This window comes from Hemitrygon akajei, chromosome 6 (assembly GCF_048418815.1).
Source record: "Hemitrygon akajei chromosome 6, sHemAka1.3, whole genome shotgun sequence".
NCBI lineage: Eukaryota > Metazoa > Chordata > Chondrichthyes > Myliobatiformes > Dasyatidae > Hemitrygon > Hemitrygon akajei.
Genome location: NC_133129.1, coordinates 186,056,549 through 186,076,788, shown reverse-complemented (window position 1 = coordinate 186,076,788; position 20,240 = coordinate 186,056,549). Strand labels below are relative to the sequence as shown.

Genomic DNA, 20,240 nt, shown 5'->3' with positions numbered 1-20,240 from the left:
CTAAAACATGGCACCTCCATCCATCCTTGCTGAGTGACTACTGAAATTATTCATCTACCTCTGTGTGGTAGAAGCAAAAATTCAGGATGAGGTACTCCAGCTAACATTCATTTGACCCATATCCTTCTAAGCTCTTCAGTTCAAAGCTTTTAAATGTTGTAATTGAACCCACTTTTACCACTTCCTCTGGCAACTCGTTCCATATACAAAGCACACTTCCCTCAGGCTACCAGAACTGAACATAATACTCAAGTATGGTCTAACCAGGTTTTATAGAGCTGCAACATTACCTTATGGCTCTTGAACTCAATCTCCTCCTAATAAAGGCCAACACACCATAGCCCTTCTTAGCCACTCTATCAATGTGCACAGCAACTTTGAGGAATCTGTAGATGTGGACCACAAGATCCTTCTGTTCCTCTATATCACTAAGAATCCTGCTAGTAACTTCGTACTCTGCCTTCAAGTTTGATCTTTCAAAGTCAGTCACTTCACTCTTTTCTGGATTGAACTTCATCTGCCACTTGTCTGCCAGCTCTGTATCCTGCCAACGTCCCATTGTAACCTACAACAACCTTCTAAACTATCCACAACACCACAAACCTTCATGTCATCTGCAAACTTACTACCCCATTTTTCCATGTCCTCAACCAAATCACTTCTAAAAGCCACAAAGAGCAGCGGTCCCAGAACAGATTCCTGAAGAACACCAATGGTCACTGACATCCAGGCAGAATACACTGCATCTACCATCACCCTCTGCCTGCAAGAAAACAAATCTCAAGGTAGTACCTGGTAACATATATCTACTCTGATAATAAATTTATATTAACTTTGACTATGAACCAACTGGCAAAAACCTAATCAATATATTTTAGCAACACTATGATCATTTTGCACTAAAATGGTCTTTTTTTGTTCTATATATTCTTTATTTTAAGCCCCTTATCTAAAAAGATGTGCTGGCATTGGAAGGGTCTGCAGGAGGTTCAAGAGCAAGATCCCAGGAATGAAAGAGTTAACAAATGAGGAATGTTTGATGGTTCTGGGCCTGTGTTCACTGGAGTTTAGACTAATGGGGGATCTCATTGAAACCTATTGAGTATTGAAAGGCCTAGATAGAGTGGATGTGAAGAGGATGTTTCTTATAGTGGGGGAGTCTGGGACCAGAGGGCACAGCCTCAGAATGGCAGGATATCCAGTTAAAACAGAAATGAGGGGGAATTTCTTTAGCCAGAAGGTGGTGAATCTGTGGAATTTAGTGACACGGATGGCTATAAAGGCCAAGTCATTGGGTATATTTAAAGCAGAAGTTCATAGGTTCTTGATTAGTCAGGGTGTCAAATGAAATAGAGAGAAGGCACAAGAAGAATGGGGTTGAGAGGGAGAATAAATCAGCCATGACGGAATGGCAGACTCGATGGACTGAATGGCATAATTCTGCTCCTCTGCCTTATGATCTTATAAAAATTGTGCATCATTTAAATTTAACTTGTGTTTTTTTTCTCCCTGAGAATGCTGCTTATATAAAGCCTGTGATGCTGCTGCAACTAAGTTTTCATTGCACCTACACATACATGTACTTGCGCATATGACAGTAAACTCGATTTGACTTATGTTTTTATTTCAGATTCCTGGTAGTTTAAGCATTTTTATTGTTAGCTTACCAGGCTGATGTTGAGCTCAAGTGGAACAATACCACTCTACAATGAGGTTTGGAGCACTATGAGCTGTGAAAGGATATGCTATGATTGCTACAACAGATGGGAGAGGCTTGTATGTCGGAAACCTAGTTTGAGTTTTTCAGTAGGAAATAAGGGTGTGGGATGACTGCTAGTACATGATTTGTATCCAGCAGGGCTGCCCTGAGGGGCTGCAAATGACATAATTCATATGGAGAGTTAAAAACAGAAAGGAAATTATGTTAACAGCACACAGTGATGAAAAATATATAGAAGGGAGTTTGGGAACTTGGAAAAGGCAGTAGTCATCTGATAAAAAGAGTAACAGTTAACACAATATTAGCAAATATTACGTTTGTACATCAAGATAAACTGTACAAACAGTTGAAGAAAGGTATAATGTTTAGGAACAAGGAGAACAAGATATTTCCATTTCAAAATTAATCTGCATTTGGAAACCCACAGGCCAATAAATGAATCACAGACCCAGAGAAGGATTATAGCACACTTTGATCCTGTTAGGAGAGTGAGAAGGGGTCGTGAGTAGGCCTTGGTGAGGAGGATTAAGGAAAACACCAAGGTGTTATACACATATGTGAAGAACAGGAGGATAACTAGAGTGAGCATAAGATCAATCAGGGATCAAACAGAAGACATGACATAACCAGAGGAGGTAGGGGAAGATCTTAATAAATACAGTAGGTTCTGGTTAGTTGGGCTACAGTTAATCAGGGAAGCCCCTTATCTGGGACAACTCTTAAAGAATAAAAACTAATTCAGAAAATAACCGGGGTTCGCTTATTTCAAGGGAGTGAACCCTTGCAGGGTGTCTGGCCCTGATGATGTACCTGGTGATTTTCTGAAAACCTCATCAACCAGCTGGTGGGAGTGTTCAAGGATAATTTCAATCTCTAATTGTTGCAGTTGGAGGATCTGACATGCTTCAAAAGGGCGACAATCATACCAGTGCCCAAGAAGTACAGGGTGAGCTGCCTCAAATAATGTTGCCTAGTGGCACTCACATGTACTTTGTGAGGTTGATCATGGCTAGGATTACTCCTGCCTAATCAAGGACCTGGATCTGCTGCAAGTTGACTATAGCCACAATAGGTCTACAGCAGATGCAATCTCACTGGCTCTCTACTTAGCCTTCCATCACCTGAACAACAGCAATAGTTACTGACTACAGCTCAGCTTTCAACACAATCTCATCAATAAACTCCAAAACATGATCTTCTGTACCTCATTCTACAACTGGATCTTACTTCCTCACTGAGAGACAACAGTCTGTGAAGATTGGAAATAACATCTCCTCCTCACTGACAATCAATACTGGCGCACTTGAAGGATGTGTGCTTAGTCCACTGCTCTATTCTCTCTACACCCACAACTGTGTGGCTAGGCACACACAGCTCAAACGCCATCTATAAATTTGCTAACGACACAACTACTGCTGGCAGAATTTCAGTTGGTGATGAGGAGACGTACAGGAGTGAGATCGATCAGCTGGTTGAGTGGTGTTGCAGCAACAACCTTGAGCTCAATGCAGCAAGACCAAATAACTGATTGTGGATTCAGGAAGGGGATGTCAAGGGAACACACACCAGTCCTCATCGAGGGACCAGAAGTGGAAAGAGTGAGCAATTTCAGAACCTGTGCGTCAATATCTCTGAGAATCTATCCTGGGCCCAACATATTGATCCAATTTTTTAAAAAGGCATGACAGTAACTATATTTCATTAGGAGTTTGAGGAGAACTTGTATGCCACCAAAGACACTCACAAATTTCTAAAGATGTACCGTGGAGAGCACTCTAATTGAAAGTTGTTAACTTTGCCAGCTCCATCATCGGCACTAGCCTCCCTAGCATCCAGGACACCTTCACTATCCATCATTAATCACCCAGGACATGCCCTCTTCTCATTGCTATGATCAAGTAAGATGTACAGGAACCTGAAGACCCACACTCAATACTTCAGGAACAGCTTCTTTCCCATTGCCATCAGATTTCTGAATAGACAATGAACTCATGAACACTGCCTCACTATTTTCCCTTTCTTTTTGCACTACCTAATTTTCTTTTTTTATTTATACTTCTCAATGTAATTTATAGTTTTTATTAAGTATTACAATGTACTGTTGCTGCAAAACAACAAATTTCATGACATAAGCCAGTAATATTAAACCTGATTCTGATATGTTTAGGACACTATGCCACTTAATTGGTGACTGTTGCCGAACAGTTTCTAACCAACATCAGACGCATGCATTTGGATGGCCTTTGGACACTACACTGTGCTTAAAGCAAGCAGTTTTTAAACAGTGCCAGTTGTGCGTGTTTGTGTTCAAAAAGCGGCATTTTGTTGTCACTAATAGTTGGTGAGAAGTAAGAAATAAGACAATTCAGAACTGTTTTGCCCACTGTGATTTCAAGCATTCGCTTACTTTTGTTCTCTGTGCACTCCTAATTTTATATAATTTTTATATATGTATTTTTAATTGTAATGTATAGTACTTTTTATGTCTTGCACTGTACTGCTGCCACAAAACAATTTCATGACATAAACACAACAAATTCTGCAGATGTTGGAAATTCAAAGCAACACACACAAAATGCTGGAGAAACTCAGCAGGTCAGGCAGCGTCTATGGTGGAGTGGAATAAATAGTCGACATTTCAGGTCGAGACCTCGCCCAAAATGTTGACTGTTTATTCATTTCCATAAATTTCACCACATAGGTCAGAGATAATAAACCTGATTCTGATTCTGAATATCTTTCAAATCTTGTTACATTACCCATCTCAACCATTTCATCTAGCATCTCGTTCCATATATGCACCACTCTGTGTGAAAAAGTTGCCCCTCCGGTCCCTTTTAAACCTTTCCCTTCCCACCTTAAACCTGTGCCCTTTAGTTTTTCATTCCCTTTCCCAAGGGAAAAGACTGTATTCGCCAAACATATGCTCTTGTGATTTTATACATTTTTGAGACCACTTGTTCCAACAGCAGTCTCTGGCCTGAGAACAGCGTTTATTCTGGAGATCAGTATTGGGCATGTATGTTGGGTGTGTTGTCCATCAGGGATGAGTAATGGGGTTGTATTTGAGGCCTTTCGTTGGTTGGGTCAAGCATGGATGTTGCGTCCCAACTGTCTATGTGATACAAAAGCCAGGGCAGTACAATATGGAGAATAAGCTGTTGCCTGTGTACAGGCTCCCCCTCTTTACGCAGCTGATGAATCAAAGGAATGGCAAAGGCTGATACAGCTTGGCATCAGCGGCATCGCAGGAGATGCCAGTCAGTATTGAACTGAATGTAGGACTGCCTTAGGGACTCCAGCTCTGGAGTTTTCCTTGTGGTTTAGTCCTGAAGCCTTCCCTATGTGTGGGTATAGCTGCAAGGCAGCGTAAGTTTGAGATCAGAGTTTCCTTCTCCTAGATCCGCTACCAACCATGGCTGACGAGCCTCATCTTTCAAAAGCTACTGGCTCTAAGGCACCAGTAACCAACCTTTGACCCTTCTCCTGTCAGTAAGACCATGATATAGGAGCAGAGTTAGGTCATTTGGCCCATTAAGTCTGCTCTCCCATTTCATCATGGCTGATCCATTATTCCTCTCAGCCCTAATTTCTTGCCTTAACCAAACAAGAATCTATCAACCTCTGCCTTAAATATACATAAAGACTTTGCCGCCACAGCCGATTGGCAACAAATTCCACAGATTCACCACTCTCTGGCTAAAGAAATGCTTCCTCATCTAAAAGGTCACCCCACAGAAGAAATGGTTCTGCTGGGCTTAGTAGCTAACCCACACGTAAAGGCCAGGAGCTGAAATTGGTTGTTAGAAGCTATTTGAGACGCACACCATTGGGAGCATTTAATAGGTAGTGGGGACTTATTCCCACTACAGCCCCTTTCCCTGGCTATGACAACCTTAAGAACCTTAACACATTTAAGATAATAATTAAGCTTGAACTTGTTAACTGGCTAATGTAACAGGGAACCGCAGACAAAACTTAGAAGTAGAGACATGGAATGCGGCAGCAATGACAACCAAGTTTCAGGAGTATCATTAATTATGTTTCAGCATGCACCAACGTTCCCTCTTTACAGCTGTACAAACCAACCATTGCTCTGAGCAGGAAATTTTTACAAGGCCTGAAAAATGCGAGTCACTTTAAATGTTTTTATTTTAATATGCATACTATGCGTATTTAGAATGAAAATTGAAAAATCACATATTATTGATTTTATTTAAATGGTATAATGAGTTAAACTTTAACAAAGAAAATCTTTCACGTTTCAAAAACACTTTCTCATGTCTTTATTCTAGCTGCACGACAACAAAGGCTATGTGCTTAGGAGCATTTCAATTACTGCGTGGCCACGCACCCATGCAGCCTAGAGAGAACAGTGACATGCACCCATTGTTGTAATAGAAAACTGGATTTACTGTTAGACCTGTGGACAACCATTTCAGCCTGTAATCAGGACCAAGTCCGTTTCTTAATTAAGTGTTCCTGTAGTCACCATCCTGTCATCAAAATGTAGTTTTCTTGGTAAATCTCATCAACTGAAAATGTAAAAGCTGTACCAAATTTATGCTTGGTAGATCAGCTTTGACTGGTCTCCTGGTACACACCAGATTTAATAAATTGTCCATCATTTCAAACAACAAAAACACACACGTGTGATCTTTCAGTTTACTCTTAGAGTCAACAACTCCGGAGATCACTACGGAGATCACTACATTCCATTCGAGATGCTTGGAATGGAAAGTTTTAAATATAAAAGGATTGTATCAAAACTACACAACACTGGCTTGTGTAAATGCCCTGCTACAAAGCCATATAAAAGGGCAATACATCTCCAGGAGACTGCCAATTGTCAGCAATTATGAATGTCATTACTGCATAATGGGCCACAGTTTACAGCATTTCTGTATAAAAAAACAAATGCTAAAAAGATGGCAAATTCTGGACTCAATTGGCTATAATCTGGCACGTGCCTGCAGGATACTAAAACACCGCTGGCTTACAGGCAGGAGGCAATACAAACCATTGCAGAAAAAAACAGGAAGCACCATTACTCAAACAGGCAGAATGTTGCAACTTCAAGTCCTGAAGTCATATCTTACTTAGAACATCTTTCTAGCTCAGTTAATCTGGTTTTCCAGATTGTCAATCTGCACTGCAGCTTGAAGTAATCAAGCATGCAATATTGAAAGCAGTCAATTTCCAGCTTTGGGGTGGGGGAAGGAACCAGAGCCAAAAAAATAAGAACTGATAGACGTGACCCAGCTTCCTGTTTGAACTGAACAGCATGAAGCATTATCCACAGAGAGGCCCTTGCAATCCTCACATCCAAATTATCCTACCCTTACACAGTGCTCGGGTCATTTGTAAAAAGGAAATCATTCATCCGCAGCTTCCAACAGGAGGAGGCCCTCCGTTGGTTAGGGTTGACCATGGATGTTGTGTCCTAGCTATTTACTGTATGCTCGATACATAAGCCAAGGCATTAGGATATGAAGAGCAAGCTGTTGCCCATGCAGCTGATGAATCCAAAGGAATGGCAGAGACCAATACACTTTGGCACCAGTGGCATCACAGGAGTTGCCAGTCAGTGTTGAGCACAACATAGGACTGCCCTAGGGACACCACCTCCAGATTTTCCTCGGGGTTTACTCTTGAAGCCTTTCCCATGATAGGGCAAAGCCTCAAGGCAGCGGAGTTTTGAGATCAGAGTTTTCCTTCTCCTAGATGAGCTACCAAACACAGCTGACGAGCGTCATCTGCACAAAGTGACTGGTTTTAAGGTGCGAGTAACCCACCTTTGCCCCTCTGCTATCAGTCGAAACAGTTCCACTAGGTTTAGTAGCTAAGCCATGCATGAAGGTCAGGAGTTGGACTTGGTATTGAGATGTGCGCCATTGAGAGCATTTAATAGGTACTGGGAACTTATCCACACTACCTCCCCCAGGTATAACAACCTTAAGGACCTCCAGCCTCTATCACACACTTACTTGTTTAATCTTTCACTTTTCAGGCCCATGCACTGTGAGCTTATGGCTTGTCAACACTTTACAATCTGAATGACGTTGGAACAAGGCACAAACTTCCAAACTTAAATAACCCATTTGTTTTCAGAATTCTTGAGGAATTAGGAATTCATCAAATGGAGTTTCCAGATGGCAACATTCTACTGTTCAGGCAGCTAGGCCTCTGAGAGGCACTAGTCTAGACCATGTGAAGCTAAGTGTCTGAAACATCGCATATATCACAGGCTAACAAGCAAACATGAAACAGTGCTTAAGATGATCTAGACAGCACTGAATGACATCAATTACTGTTGTACAGCTCTGTGTTCTCTGCAAAATCTCACTGTGTATTATAAAGCTTCCATTACTGTCAGTGTTTTTCAATACAGTCAGAACAGTTTCCATATTTCAGGTGTGTGTCCGTGCATGTCTCTCTGCGGTTGCACATAAGATCATAAAACCTAGGAGCAGAATTAGGCCACTCGTCCCATTGAGTCTACTACACCATTCCATCATGGCTGTTTTATTATACATCTAAACCCCATTCTGTTGCCTTCTCCCCATAACCTTTGACACCCTGACTAATTAACCAGCAGCATGTGTTCTTCTGTATTTACCCAATGAGTTGTTCCTTTAGCACTTTATCTAAGTGCCAGCTAATGTTTCAGGTTAACTAACACAACTATCGATTTCTGAGATTTCCAGTAATTTCTCACTGCTCCCATTCTCTCCTTTTCCATTCAAAGTTCAAAGTAAATTTATTATCAAAGCACATGCATGTCGCCATATATAACCCTAATATTAATTTTCTTGTGGGCATTCACATTAAGTCCAAGAAGCGCAATAGAATCAATGAGAGACTGCACACAACAGGACGGACAAACAACAAATGTGCAAAAGACAACAAACCGCAAATACAAATAGAAAGAGAGAAATAATAATAAATAAATTAACCAAAAAAATTGAGAACATGAGTTGAAGATTCCATGAAAGTAAGTTTTTAGGTTGTGGGAACAGTTCAGTGGTGAGGTGAGGTATCCCCTCTGGTTCAAGAGCCTGATGGTTCAGGCATTATAACTGTTCTTAAACCTGGTGGTTTGAGTCCTGAGTTGGGCAGGGACTAATTAAAGAGAGGGATTGTGTAGAAAGAGCTACCTTTCAATCAGGTCTGCAGTCAAGATTTAAAAGGCAGAGCTTGTCTGAAGTGGGCAGCGACCAGTCAACGAGAGGGCTTCATTTGAAAGGATGAATCAGAAGAATGCTGGTGCAAGAGTCACTCTTCCAGTGTGGCAGCTTTAGACTGGTTTTGGCTCATCAGGCTTAGGCGAGATTAGACTTGGGTGAGATAGAGTTTCTGGTAAATTTATCCGGTGTTTTTATTTGTTCATTCCTCATCTATTAGTGCATAGTATAGTGAGAATGGCTCCGGAAGCAGTGTTTTATATTGTGTGTGGGATGTGGGAAGTCTGGGAAACCTCTGTTCTCCTGGATAAACACATCTGCACCAGCTGCACTGAGCTGCAGCTCCTGAGAGAATGTATTAAGGAACTGGAGCTGCAGCTTGATGACCTTCAACTCACCCAGGAGAAGGAGGAGGTGATAGACAGGAGCTATAAGGAGGTAGGTTGCAGGAGACAGGTAACTGGGTGACTGTCAGGAGAAGAAAGGGAAATGGGTAGCCAGTACAGAGTACACCAGTGGCCGTTCCCGTCAATAATAAGTATACAACTTTAGATACTGTTGAGGGGTGACCTACTGGGGGTGAGTCACAGTGACCAGGTCTCTGGCAATGAGTCTGGAGCTATGGTTCAGAAGAGCAGTGAGATGAAGTCAGCAGTATAGATAGGAGAGTCCTTAGTCAGAGGAACAGAGATGAGATTCTGTGGACATGATAGAGATAGCCAGGTGGTATGTTGGCTCCCTGGTGTCAGGGTCAGAGATGTCTCAAATCGGGTCGATGGCATTCTCAAAGGTGAGGGTGAGCAGACAGAAGGCTGGATGCTTATTAGCACCAATGACAGAGGTAGACAATGTGAAGAGGTCCTGAGGAGAGATTTTAGTGAGCTAGGTAGAAAGCTGAGAAACAGGATCTCCAGGGTAGTAATCTCTGTGCATCAGTGAGGGTAAGAATAGGATGATCTGGCAGGTGAATGTGTGGCTGAGGAACTGGTGCAGGGGGTAGGGTTTTAGATTTATGGATCATTGGGATCTCTTCTGGGGAAGATATGACCTATACAAAAAGGGACAGGTTACATCTGAACCACAGGGGGAACAATATCCTTGAGGGCAGGTTTACTAGAGTTGTTCAGTGGGATTTAAACTAATTTGGCAGGGAGGGATTGAGAACCAGAGCGAAAATGCTGAGGATGAGGTAGTTAGTTTACAAACAGAGGCAGTGTGTAGTGAGACTGCTAGCAAGGAGAGGCTGATGTTAGGGCAAAATTCCAGTGAACAGGATGCATTGCATGTAGAAGGCAGACAAAATCAACAAGGGTGAATACAGGACTGGAGGTGTTATATTTGAATGCACACAGTATATGGAATAAGATAGAGAACTTGTAGCACAGTTACAGAATGGCATGTATGATGTTGTAGGCATCACTGAATCATAGCTGGGAACTTAACATCCAAGGATACACATTGTACCGAAAGGACTGGCAGGAAGAGAGAGGGAGCAGTGCTGCTCCGTTGGAAAAAATGAAATCAAATCATTATGAAGAGGTGACATAGGGTGGTCTAGGGTGGACCACAAGGATGTGGTCTACAAATTACACTGGGAGATGGAAAACGCATGCCAAAGGGCAATATTACATAGTCATGGGGATTTCAAAATGAAGGTAGATAAGGAAAATTAGGTTGGTGCTGGATCCCAAGAGGAGGAATTTATAGAAAGAAGGCTAGCCAATAACATTAAAGAGGATACCAAAAGTTCCCCCATATATACAAAGTGTAAAAAAGAGGTGAGAGTGGATATCAAACCACTAGAAAACAGAGTGTCAGGGATCAGAAGTGTGTGGAGTTGCCATTACAAGGGAGAAGGTTCTTGGGAAACTGCAAGGTCCGGCGATAGGTAAGTCACCTGGACCAGATGGTGTACACGCCAGGGTTCTGAAAGAGGTGGCTGACGAGACTGTGGAGGCATTACTAGATTCTTGAATGGTTCCAGAAGAATGGAAAATTGCAAATGTCACACCACTCTTCAAGAATAAGAGAGGCAGAAGAAGGGAAATTATAGGCCAGTTAGTCTGACTTCAGTGGTTGGGAAGATGTCGGAGTCGATTGTTAAGAATGTGGTTTTGGGGTACTTGAAGGCTTATGATAAAATAGGCCAGGTCAGCATGGTTTCTTCAGGGAAAAATCTTGCCTGACAAATCTGTTGGAATTCTTTGAAGAAATAACGAGCAGGATAGACAATTGAGAATCAGTTGATGTTGTTTACTTGGATTTTCAGAAGACCTTTGACAAGGTGCCCCACATGAAGCAGCTTAACAAGTTAAGAGGCTATGGTATTACAAGAAAGATACTAGCATTGATAAAGAAATGGCTGATTGACAGGAGTTCAAGAGGTGGGAATAAAGGGAGCCTTTTCTGATTGATTGCCGGTGACTAATGGTGTTTCACAGGGATCTGTGTTGGGACCGCTTATTTTTATGTTATATGTCAATGACATGGATAATGGAATTGATGACTTTATTGACAGACAGACAGACATACTTTATTGATCCCGAGGGAAATTGGGCTTTGTTACAGACACAACAACCAAGAATAGTGTAGAAATATAGCAATATAAAACCATAAATAATTAAATAATAATAAGTAAATTATGCCAAGTGGAAATAAGTCCAGGACCAGCCTATTGGCTCAGGGTGTCTGACACTCCGAGGGAAGAGTTGTAAAGTTTGATGGCCACAGGCAGGAATGACTTCCTATGACGCTCAGTGTTGCATCTCGGTGGAATGAGTCTCTGGCTGAATGTACTCCTATGCCTAGCCAGTACATTACAGAGTGGATGGGAGACATTGTCCAAGATGGCATGCAACTTGGACAGCATCCTCTTTTCAGACACCACCGTCAGAGAGTCCAGTTCCACCCCCACAACATCACTGGCCTTACGAATGAGTTTGTTGATTCTGTTGGAGTCCGCTACCCTCAGCTTGCTGCCCCAGCACACAACAGCAAACATGATAGCACTGGCCACCACAGACTCATAGAACATCCTCAGCATCGTCCAGCAGATGTTAAAGGACAGTCTCCTCAGGAAATAGAGACGGCTCTGACCCTTCTTGTAGACAGCCTCAGTGTTCTTTGACCAGTCCAGTTTATTGTCAATTCGTATCCCCAGGTATTTGTAATCCTCCACCATTTCCACACTGACCCCTCACAAAGGAAAAGTGAAGAAGGAATATTAGGTGAAAGCACTGTGTACCGTGACTGGGTCAGGACACGATCGAAGAGTCGGAGAGAGGCGGAGATCACAGAGGGTGAGCAGTGAGAAAGGGTCTCACTGAATTCCCGTCGAAGAGAAGATTTAAACTTCTTCAGGGTAGGCATACCTTGAAGAGACTTCGCAGTGGAGTAACGAATAGTAAACACAAAGTACACTGCAGATGCTGTGATCAAAACAACACTTACCCTTTCCTGCCTATCCCCTCTCTGCTTCCCCTCCCCCACCCCTTGATCTTTCCTCTGATTGGTTTTTTAACCTGACACCCACCAGCCTTCTCCATCCCACCCACCCCCACCTTCTTTATAGGGCCCTCACCCCCTCCCTCTTCAGTCCTGACGAAGGGTCTCGGCCCAAAACGTTGACTGCTCGTTTCCACGGATGCTGCCTGACCTGCTGAGTTCCTCCAGCTTGTTGTACATGTTGCTTTGACCCCAGCAACTGCAGTGTACTTTGTGTTTTCTGTTAAGAGTGTGTGTGTGTGTGGGGGGGGGGGGGGGGGGGGGTAAGGGAGTAACAGGGCTTATTTTGCTGCTTGTTGTGTTCTGTGTTGTTCTGTTGAGCATTGTGGACATGCTATGCTGTGCCAGAATGTGAGGTGAAACTTGTGGGCTACCCCTAGAGCATTCTTGGATGTTTTGCTTGTCAATGCAAACGATGCATTTCACTGTATGTTTCAATGTATACAGTATCTGATAAACCTGAACCTTATGTTACTGCATTTGTGCCTCCGGTAACTGTTCTTCCCAGAACAGAGGAGGTTAAGAGAGAACATGACTGAGCTACATAAGAGAACGAACAGAGTGGATACAGTAGTTCGTGCAGGTGGGGCTTGTCAGCCATGATTGGCAGGTCGTCTAGGAGAAGGAAAACTCTGATCTCAAATCTCCACCGCTGCAGCTATACCCACTCATGGGGAAGGCTTCAAGAGCAAACATCAAAGAAAAGGGATTTATCTGGAAAGGTGTCTACAGATCAACGTGGACAAACTGGGCTGAATGGCCTGCTTATATGCTGTATAATACTGCAACTCCATGACTCTATTTTGAAGTGTTTAACCTACCGCACTGATGTAATAAAACTTCCGTTCAGCTTTAGTTGAACCAGATTAGGCAAATAGTCACCTGCAGACAGACAACAATTGTTATGTTAAATTAGGATTAGTCCAATGTGCACAAATTTAAAATATAGAGTACTGTGCAACAGTCTGATGCATGTACTGTATATATAGCTAGGGTGCCTAAGACTTTTGCGCAGTACTGTAGTAATTTTATGTATTGCACTGTACTGCTCCACAAAAAAAACAAATTTCCTGACCTATGTGAGTGATGATAAACCTGATTCTGATATAGGTCTCTATTGTGGTCTGAGAGTGGGAAGGGGGCAAGGAGAGAGGAATCAAGGTTGGGAAAAAGGGGAAGGCAAAGTGGGAAGCATCAGAAAGACATTCTGTAATGATCAATACACCAATTGTTTGGAATCACATGACCTTGCCTGATGTCTCTGGCCTGGGTGTGTCTGCACCTGCGCCACGCCCCCGCCCCCACTGCCCCTGGCTCTCTTCCTCTGCCACCTTCCCAAACCCCTCCCTTGAGCCGCACCTTCACCATTCCCAACATCTTTGCTCCTGTCAGATTTGCAAACTCATTCTCCACTCCACATTATCAAATACAGTACTGTGCATAAGTCTTAGGCACTGTACCTATAAATATGTGCTTAAGACTTTTACACAGAACTGCATAAAATATTGGGTGTCATGGTAGTGTAGTGATTAGCATGACACGATTACAACTCAAGGTGGAGTTCAAAGTTCAAATATGGCATTCTCTGTAAGAAGTACCTACATCCTTCCATAAATGTATGTGTTTCCTCTGTGTTCCTCCCAAAGTCCAAGACATACCAGTTAGTAGGTTAATTGGTCACTGTAAAATTGTCCTGTCAGATGTTCTGGGGTTCCATTGACCTAGATCTGATAGAGTGGAAGGGATTAAAAGGAGAGTGGTGATGTTACTAGTTAGGGAAAATTGGTCCTCTGGAAGACCAGAATGGTAATCTATGCATGGAACCAAAAGAGATGGAGATGATCTTAAATGGATTTTTTGCATCTGTATTTATTCAGGGGAGGGGGCAGCTGGTGGTGACTTCAAGGCAGATGGTCATGAGTTCAAGCCCACCTGGGCAGCAGCAGATTCCACACGGAAGAAAAGCCTGGGAATCTACTTCTGTGTCTTGCCATGAAAACCGTGTGGACCCTATGGTCCATGAGGTCACAAAGAGTTGCACTCAACTTAACGACTGAGCAACAACAAATTTATTTGGGAGATGTACACAGAGTCTATAGAAGTAAGACAAACCCACAGTGAGGTCATGGGCCCTGTACCGATTACAGAGGATGCCTTTTTTGCTGTCTTGAGGTAAATTAGGCTGGATAAATCCCCAGGGCCTGACAAGATATTCCCTTGGACCTTGTGGGAGGCAAGTGCAGAAATTGCAGGGGACGTAGCAGAGATATTTAAATCATCCTTGGCGACAGGTGAGATACCAGAAAATTGTAAGGTAGCTAATGTTGTTCTGCTGTTTAAGAAAGACTCTAAGAATAAACCAGGAAACCAGTGAGCCTGACATCAGAAGTGGGAAGTTAATGGACCGGATATATGAGTATTTGGATAGACAGGAACTGATTAGGCATAGTCAGCATGGCTTCGTGAGTGGTAAGTTGTGTCTAACCAATCTTATACAGTTTTTCAAAAGAATTTACCAGGAAATTTAATGAAGGCAATGGATATTGTGTACATGGAATTCAGCAAGGCACTTGACAAGATCTCGCATAAGAGGTTGATCGAGAAGGTTCAGTTATTTGGCATTCAAGATGAAGTAGTAAATTTGATTAGAAATTGGCTTTGTGGGAGAAGCCAGGAAGTAGTTGTAGATGGTTGCCTCTCTGGCTGGAGGTGGAGTGCCGTAGGGATCTGTGCTGGGTCAGATGATGTTTGACATCTGTATCAATGATCTGGATGATAATATGATTAACTAGATCAGCAAATTAGCAGATGACAACAAGACGGGGGTATAGTGGACAGAAAGGAAGACAATCAAAGCTTTCAATGGGATCTAGACCAGCTGAAAAATGGCAGATGGAATTTAATGCTGACAAGTGTGAGGTATTGCCCTTTAGGAGGGCCAACCAGGGTAGGTCTTCCACGGTGAGCAGTAAGGCACTGAGGAGCAATGTTCCCTCTAAGGTGTGCGTGTGCACACATCTTTTGCTACTAGCGCACAAAGGAATTTAAACTGCGCACAAAGGATTATAAAGGTTGCTACCCTCTATCACGTTGGTACGTTAAGTATATTTCACAATCATACATATTCCTTTTCCAGTTTCTGATTCAGACAGCTTTGACAATGTGGAGTTTACGATGATTTGTCTGCAGATTTTAGGATTGGCTTTTTTTTTAATTTTTTTTATTTTTTTTTCTAAATTTTTTTTATTAGTTTTTCAAAACATTTTACAAAATTAAAAACCCCAAATCCCAATGAGGAGCATTAATACAGTGCAAGATTAAGCATACAATAACAATATGCTACAAAGGAAGAGAATTTAACAAAAAAAGCATCTAAATTAAAGACAAGTGAGCTTAGCGTCCTCCCCAAGCCCCACAACACAAGAAAAAAACAACAACAACTCCAGACCAACCACCACACAGTATAAAGAGTATAAGTCCGGACAGTCAAACTCCCAGACTGTGAATACACTTAGCAACAGAGGATAATAATGCCTACTACCAGAAAAAAAAAGGGAGCTGAAAGCAAGGGACCGAAAAGAAGAAAAAAAAAGAAAAAAAAAACCCTTAGTCAAGAGGAAGGTTATGAAAGTACTCGATAAAAGGTCCCAAGACCTTATGGATCTTTAGATCCGAATTAAGAACCGATTGAATAGCTAAGGCAGATTTAGTAGGTGATCTGGTAACAGAGGACGATCGGTCCAGTTTAGGATCCAACCAACAGTTGAAATCACCACCCAATATAAGAGAGTATGAGTTTAAGTCTGGTAGTGAGGAAAAAAACCGTTCAAAAAAGTTAACATCATCAAAGTTGGGGGCATACAGGTTTGCTAGTGCAACTTTAGTGTTATATAGTTTACCAGAAACAATAATAAAACGGCCATTTGTATCAGATATTTTATTATGGAGTTCAAAAGGAATATTTGAATTAATAAGAATGGAAACTCCCCTAGCTTTAGCGGCAAAGGATGAATGAAAATGCTGACCCGCCCACTTTGACAGAAGCCGGGAGTTATCAAAACAACGAATATGAGTTTCTTGAAGGAAAGCAATGTCAGCTTTGAGTTGCCTGATATGTGAGAATACCTTCCTCCTTTTAACAGGGTGGTTCAGTCCCTTTATATTCCAGCTCACAAATGTAAGTGCACTAGCCATTATCAATTACTAATGCATAAAAGGCAGCAGGCATATAAAAAGCCAAGCAGTACAATAGCAGTCTGGGAGCAGAGATGTAAACATAGATTCATAAGGTCAAAATATAAAAACATGTCCTAAGCAATAAAGAGATGTTGGAACTGGAAAACTCACCCCACCCGCACAACTCAAAACTAGACGGCTACCAAAACAAGTAGCTAGCTCTACCAAAAAAATTAACTCAAATACAACTTCCAGATCTGTGTCATTAACAACATTTCCGTATAAATATTATAGCAAATAATAACTAGTTTATGCACTAGAAAACATAACTACAGATTAGAACACCTTCTGCAGAAATATACAACTAAATACAGAGAAAATCGGAAGAAAACCAAAACTAACCTACCCGCGAAACATTATAGAAGAATAAAGTAAGAGAAAGGGAAAAAAAAGGTAAGAAGGAAAAAGAAAAAAAAGAGGAAGGGGAAAGTTATAAATTCAAGACGAGTGTTTATCAACCATTTACAGAGAAGGGAGAAAAAAATTCAGAGATTAGAAAAAAGGGGTGAAGAAAAGAAAAAGATAAAATAAATAAATATTTAAAACAAAGGAAAAATAAATCAGCAGTTGAACTGTGAACCGACAAACAGGGAGGCCTTCACTAAAGACTTCGAATCTCCAAAACAAGTTAGAATTAGTTGCAGAACTCTGTAGGTAAAGTTATACAAGAATAAAAATAGATTACACACACACCAAATCCTGGGAGAGATTGTCAACGGCCCTTAAAGTTTCAATGAATAATGTCCAAGTGATTCAAGTGAATTCCGAGTCCAGAGAAAGTAATTTTACTACGAGGAGTACTTATCCACCATTTTATGAGGTCCGATCAGATTCCGAAGATGGCTGGATAGCCGGAAGACTTGCCACAAACGCTTCAGCTTCCTTCGCTGATTTGAACCACTTATATTTCCCGGTATTAAGCTTGATTCGTAGATCAGCAGGGTTACGAAGGGAAGGTTTGAAACCACGATCAAAAAGCACTTTCATTGTGCCTTTAAACTCAGCGTGCATCTTTAAGGTCTGGGGTGCAAAATCTTCCACAAAGCGAATGGTTGTATCCTTGAAGGGAAGCGACCCCCTGCGACGCGCCTCTACGATCAGACTGTGTTTTACCTGGTATTGGTGGAAACACAAGATTACTGGTCGCGGGCGGGAGCCCAGAATTCCGAGGGGAACGTAAACTCTGTGTGCCCGTTCGAGCTCGGGCGGCTTCGGAAGCAAATCTTTCCCGAATAACTCACAGAGAAACTCGGCGAAAAACTTCACGGTTGATCCCTTTTCAGTCGCCTCTGGTAATCCCAGAATTCTGATGTTACAGCGTCTGCTACGATTTTCGAGATCCACCATTTTGGAAAGAAGTTTGTTAGATTTTTCCTCTAAGCTGGAACAGAGAGTCTCCAAGTATCGAACACGACTTTCTAAATCTTCAGAAGTCGAATCGATGCGAGATAAATGTTCAGCATGTTTGTCCACTTTATCGTTGATCTGATCCAGTTTGTCTTCTAACTGTTTGACAGCGGTTTTAAATTCCTTTAAGATTTCATCTTGGAGCTTTCCAAGCGCAACCAGCGTCTCGTCCGACGGGGTCATGGCTTCTTTTCCCCCGGGTTTAGAACTCTTGCAGAAGTCCCCAGCGGTTTTAAATTCCTTTAAGATTTCGTCTCGGAGCCTTCCAAGCGCCACTACAGTCTCGTCCAACGGGGTCATCGCTTCTTTTCTCCCGGATTTAGAACTCTTGCTAGACATTGTAAGTTAGATATATTCACAGGCAAGTAAGAGATACCGAAATAATTCCTAACTAAGGTTTAAAAAATGGAGACATTTAGTGCAAAGGTAGCGACAGTAACGGAACAAAAGTTCAGAGCAGCTAAACAATCGCCATCTTACCGGAAGTCTGAGTATTGGCTTATTTATACTGTTTTTATTGATGAAATTATTCAGTGCACACGCTGTTGTCACTGGGAAAAACGTTTCACAGCCCAAGATTTTTGCGCACACTGGCCATTACAATTTAGAGGGAACATTGTGAGGAGGGCAGTAGAACAAAGGGATCTGGGAGTACAGGTCCATAATTCATCGAAAGTGGTGTTACAGGTAGATATAGTCAAAAAGAAAGTTTTAGCACATTGGCCTTCATAGATCAAAGTATTGAATACAGAAGTTGGGATGTTATGAAATAAATTTGAAAGAGTACAGAGAAAATTTACAAGGATGTTGCCAGGACTGAAGGACCCAGCTATCAGAAAGGATGGAAAAAGTTACAACTTTATTTTCTAGAACACAGAAAATTGAGGGGAGATTTGATAGAGGTATACAAAATTATGAGGTGGAATGTTTAAGGGGAATATGAGGGGAAATTTCTTCATTCAGAGGGTAGTGAGAATGTGGAATGAGGTACCAGCACAAGTGGTGGATGTGATTCCGATTTCAACATTTAAGAGAAGTGTGGATAGGTACATGGATGCTAGGGGTACGGAGGGCTGTGGTCTGGGTGCACGTTGATGGGACTACGCAGTTTAAATGGTTCGGCAATGACTAGATGGGCTGAAGGGTGTGTTTCTGTGCTATAGTTTTATATGGCTCTACTTAGGTGGGTTGCTGGACAGCATGGCTGATTGGGCCAGTAGGGCCTGTTCCATGCTGTATCTCTCAATGTAATAAGATAAAACAGCAGTTAAAATGGCTGGAACCCACAGCAGCTGCTTCTAAGGTCAAATACTGAACCTCATTACATCAGTCAGTTCTGTACTTGCTGCCCACATAGAAGAGCAATACAAACAATGCATTCAAAAAGGGCTTGGCATCAATTTCCTTATGAAGGCTGAGCTCATAACTCTGTACTGTAAAGTATGCAATTACTGGCAACCTTTTATATGCTGTTGTCATTGTCTTACTCAGTGAAATTCACTGTTCAAAATAATGGATAGAAAGTACTTCTTGCATGCAAAGGTCTTGAAAGGCCCAGAGATAAAGCCTCAGCAGTGACCACAAAGAAAATTAGATTAGAAATGGGAAATCAGACTATTCTAAGTAATGCAGCTGCAGGACTAATCTAGACCACAATCAAATCTAAGAACAGTGAGAAATTTGTCCTGCAAAATAGAAATCCAATTATTTTCTCCACTCATTTAAAACCATAAGACATAGAAGCAGAATTAGGCCATTTGGCCCATCAAGTTGGCTCTACCGTTCCATCATTGCCGATTTATTATCCTTCTCAACTCCATTCTCCTGCCTTCTCCCCGTAACCTTTAATCTTAACTTGCCCAATTTGCCTGCTACATGCATGATTTTGCATCAGAATAGTAAATGTATTCAATAGTAATAATGATTGTAGGGATGGCCAGGCATAAAATTCATTTCCTTTACAATCTCATCTACTGGTAATGTTTCCTGAACACTGAATAATCCTCAACATGGTTATTACAGAGAGGAAGAGAGGAAAGGCGTGTGTGATGGGGTGGAAATTCTGTATCCGTTTCGCACCAGAACCATGTGTCAGGTGTTTGTTTACTAGACTGCCACAATCCGGGCCTGTTTCGTCTCTTTTTGCCAGGATTTTTTTCTTGCTCTCATTTTGCACTACTTAATTTAAT

At 41.9% G+C, this 20,240-nt stretch overlaps 1 protein-coding gene across 2 annotated transcripts in view; it reads right to left on the bottom strand.

Annotated features, from left to right (window-relative positions):
• Positions 1-20,240, bottom strand: part of lrrc56 (leucine rich repeat containing 56) — a 351,577-nt gene that overhangs the window by 265,602 nt on the left and 65,735 nt on the right. The window contains exon 5 of one of the 2 annotated variants that reach the window (XM_073049966.1): positions 13,230-13,290. The exons of the other annotated variant lie outside the window; for it this stretch is intronic. Coding sequence (XP_072906067.1) covers positions 13,230-13,290 — 61 coding nt within the window. The remainder of the gene's footprint in view (positions 1-13,229; positions 13,291-20,240) is intronic. 2 annotated transcript variants of the gene reach the window in all.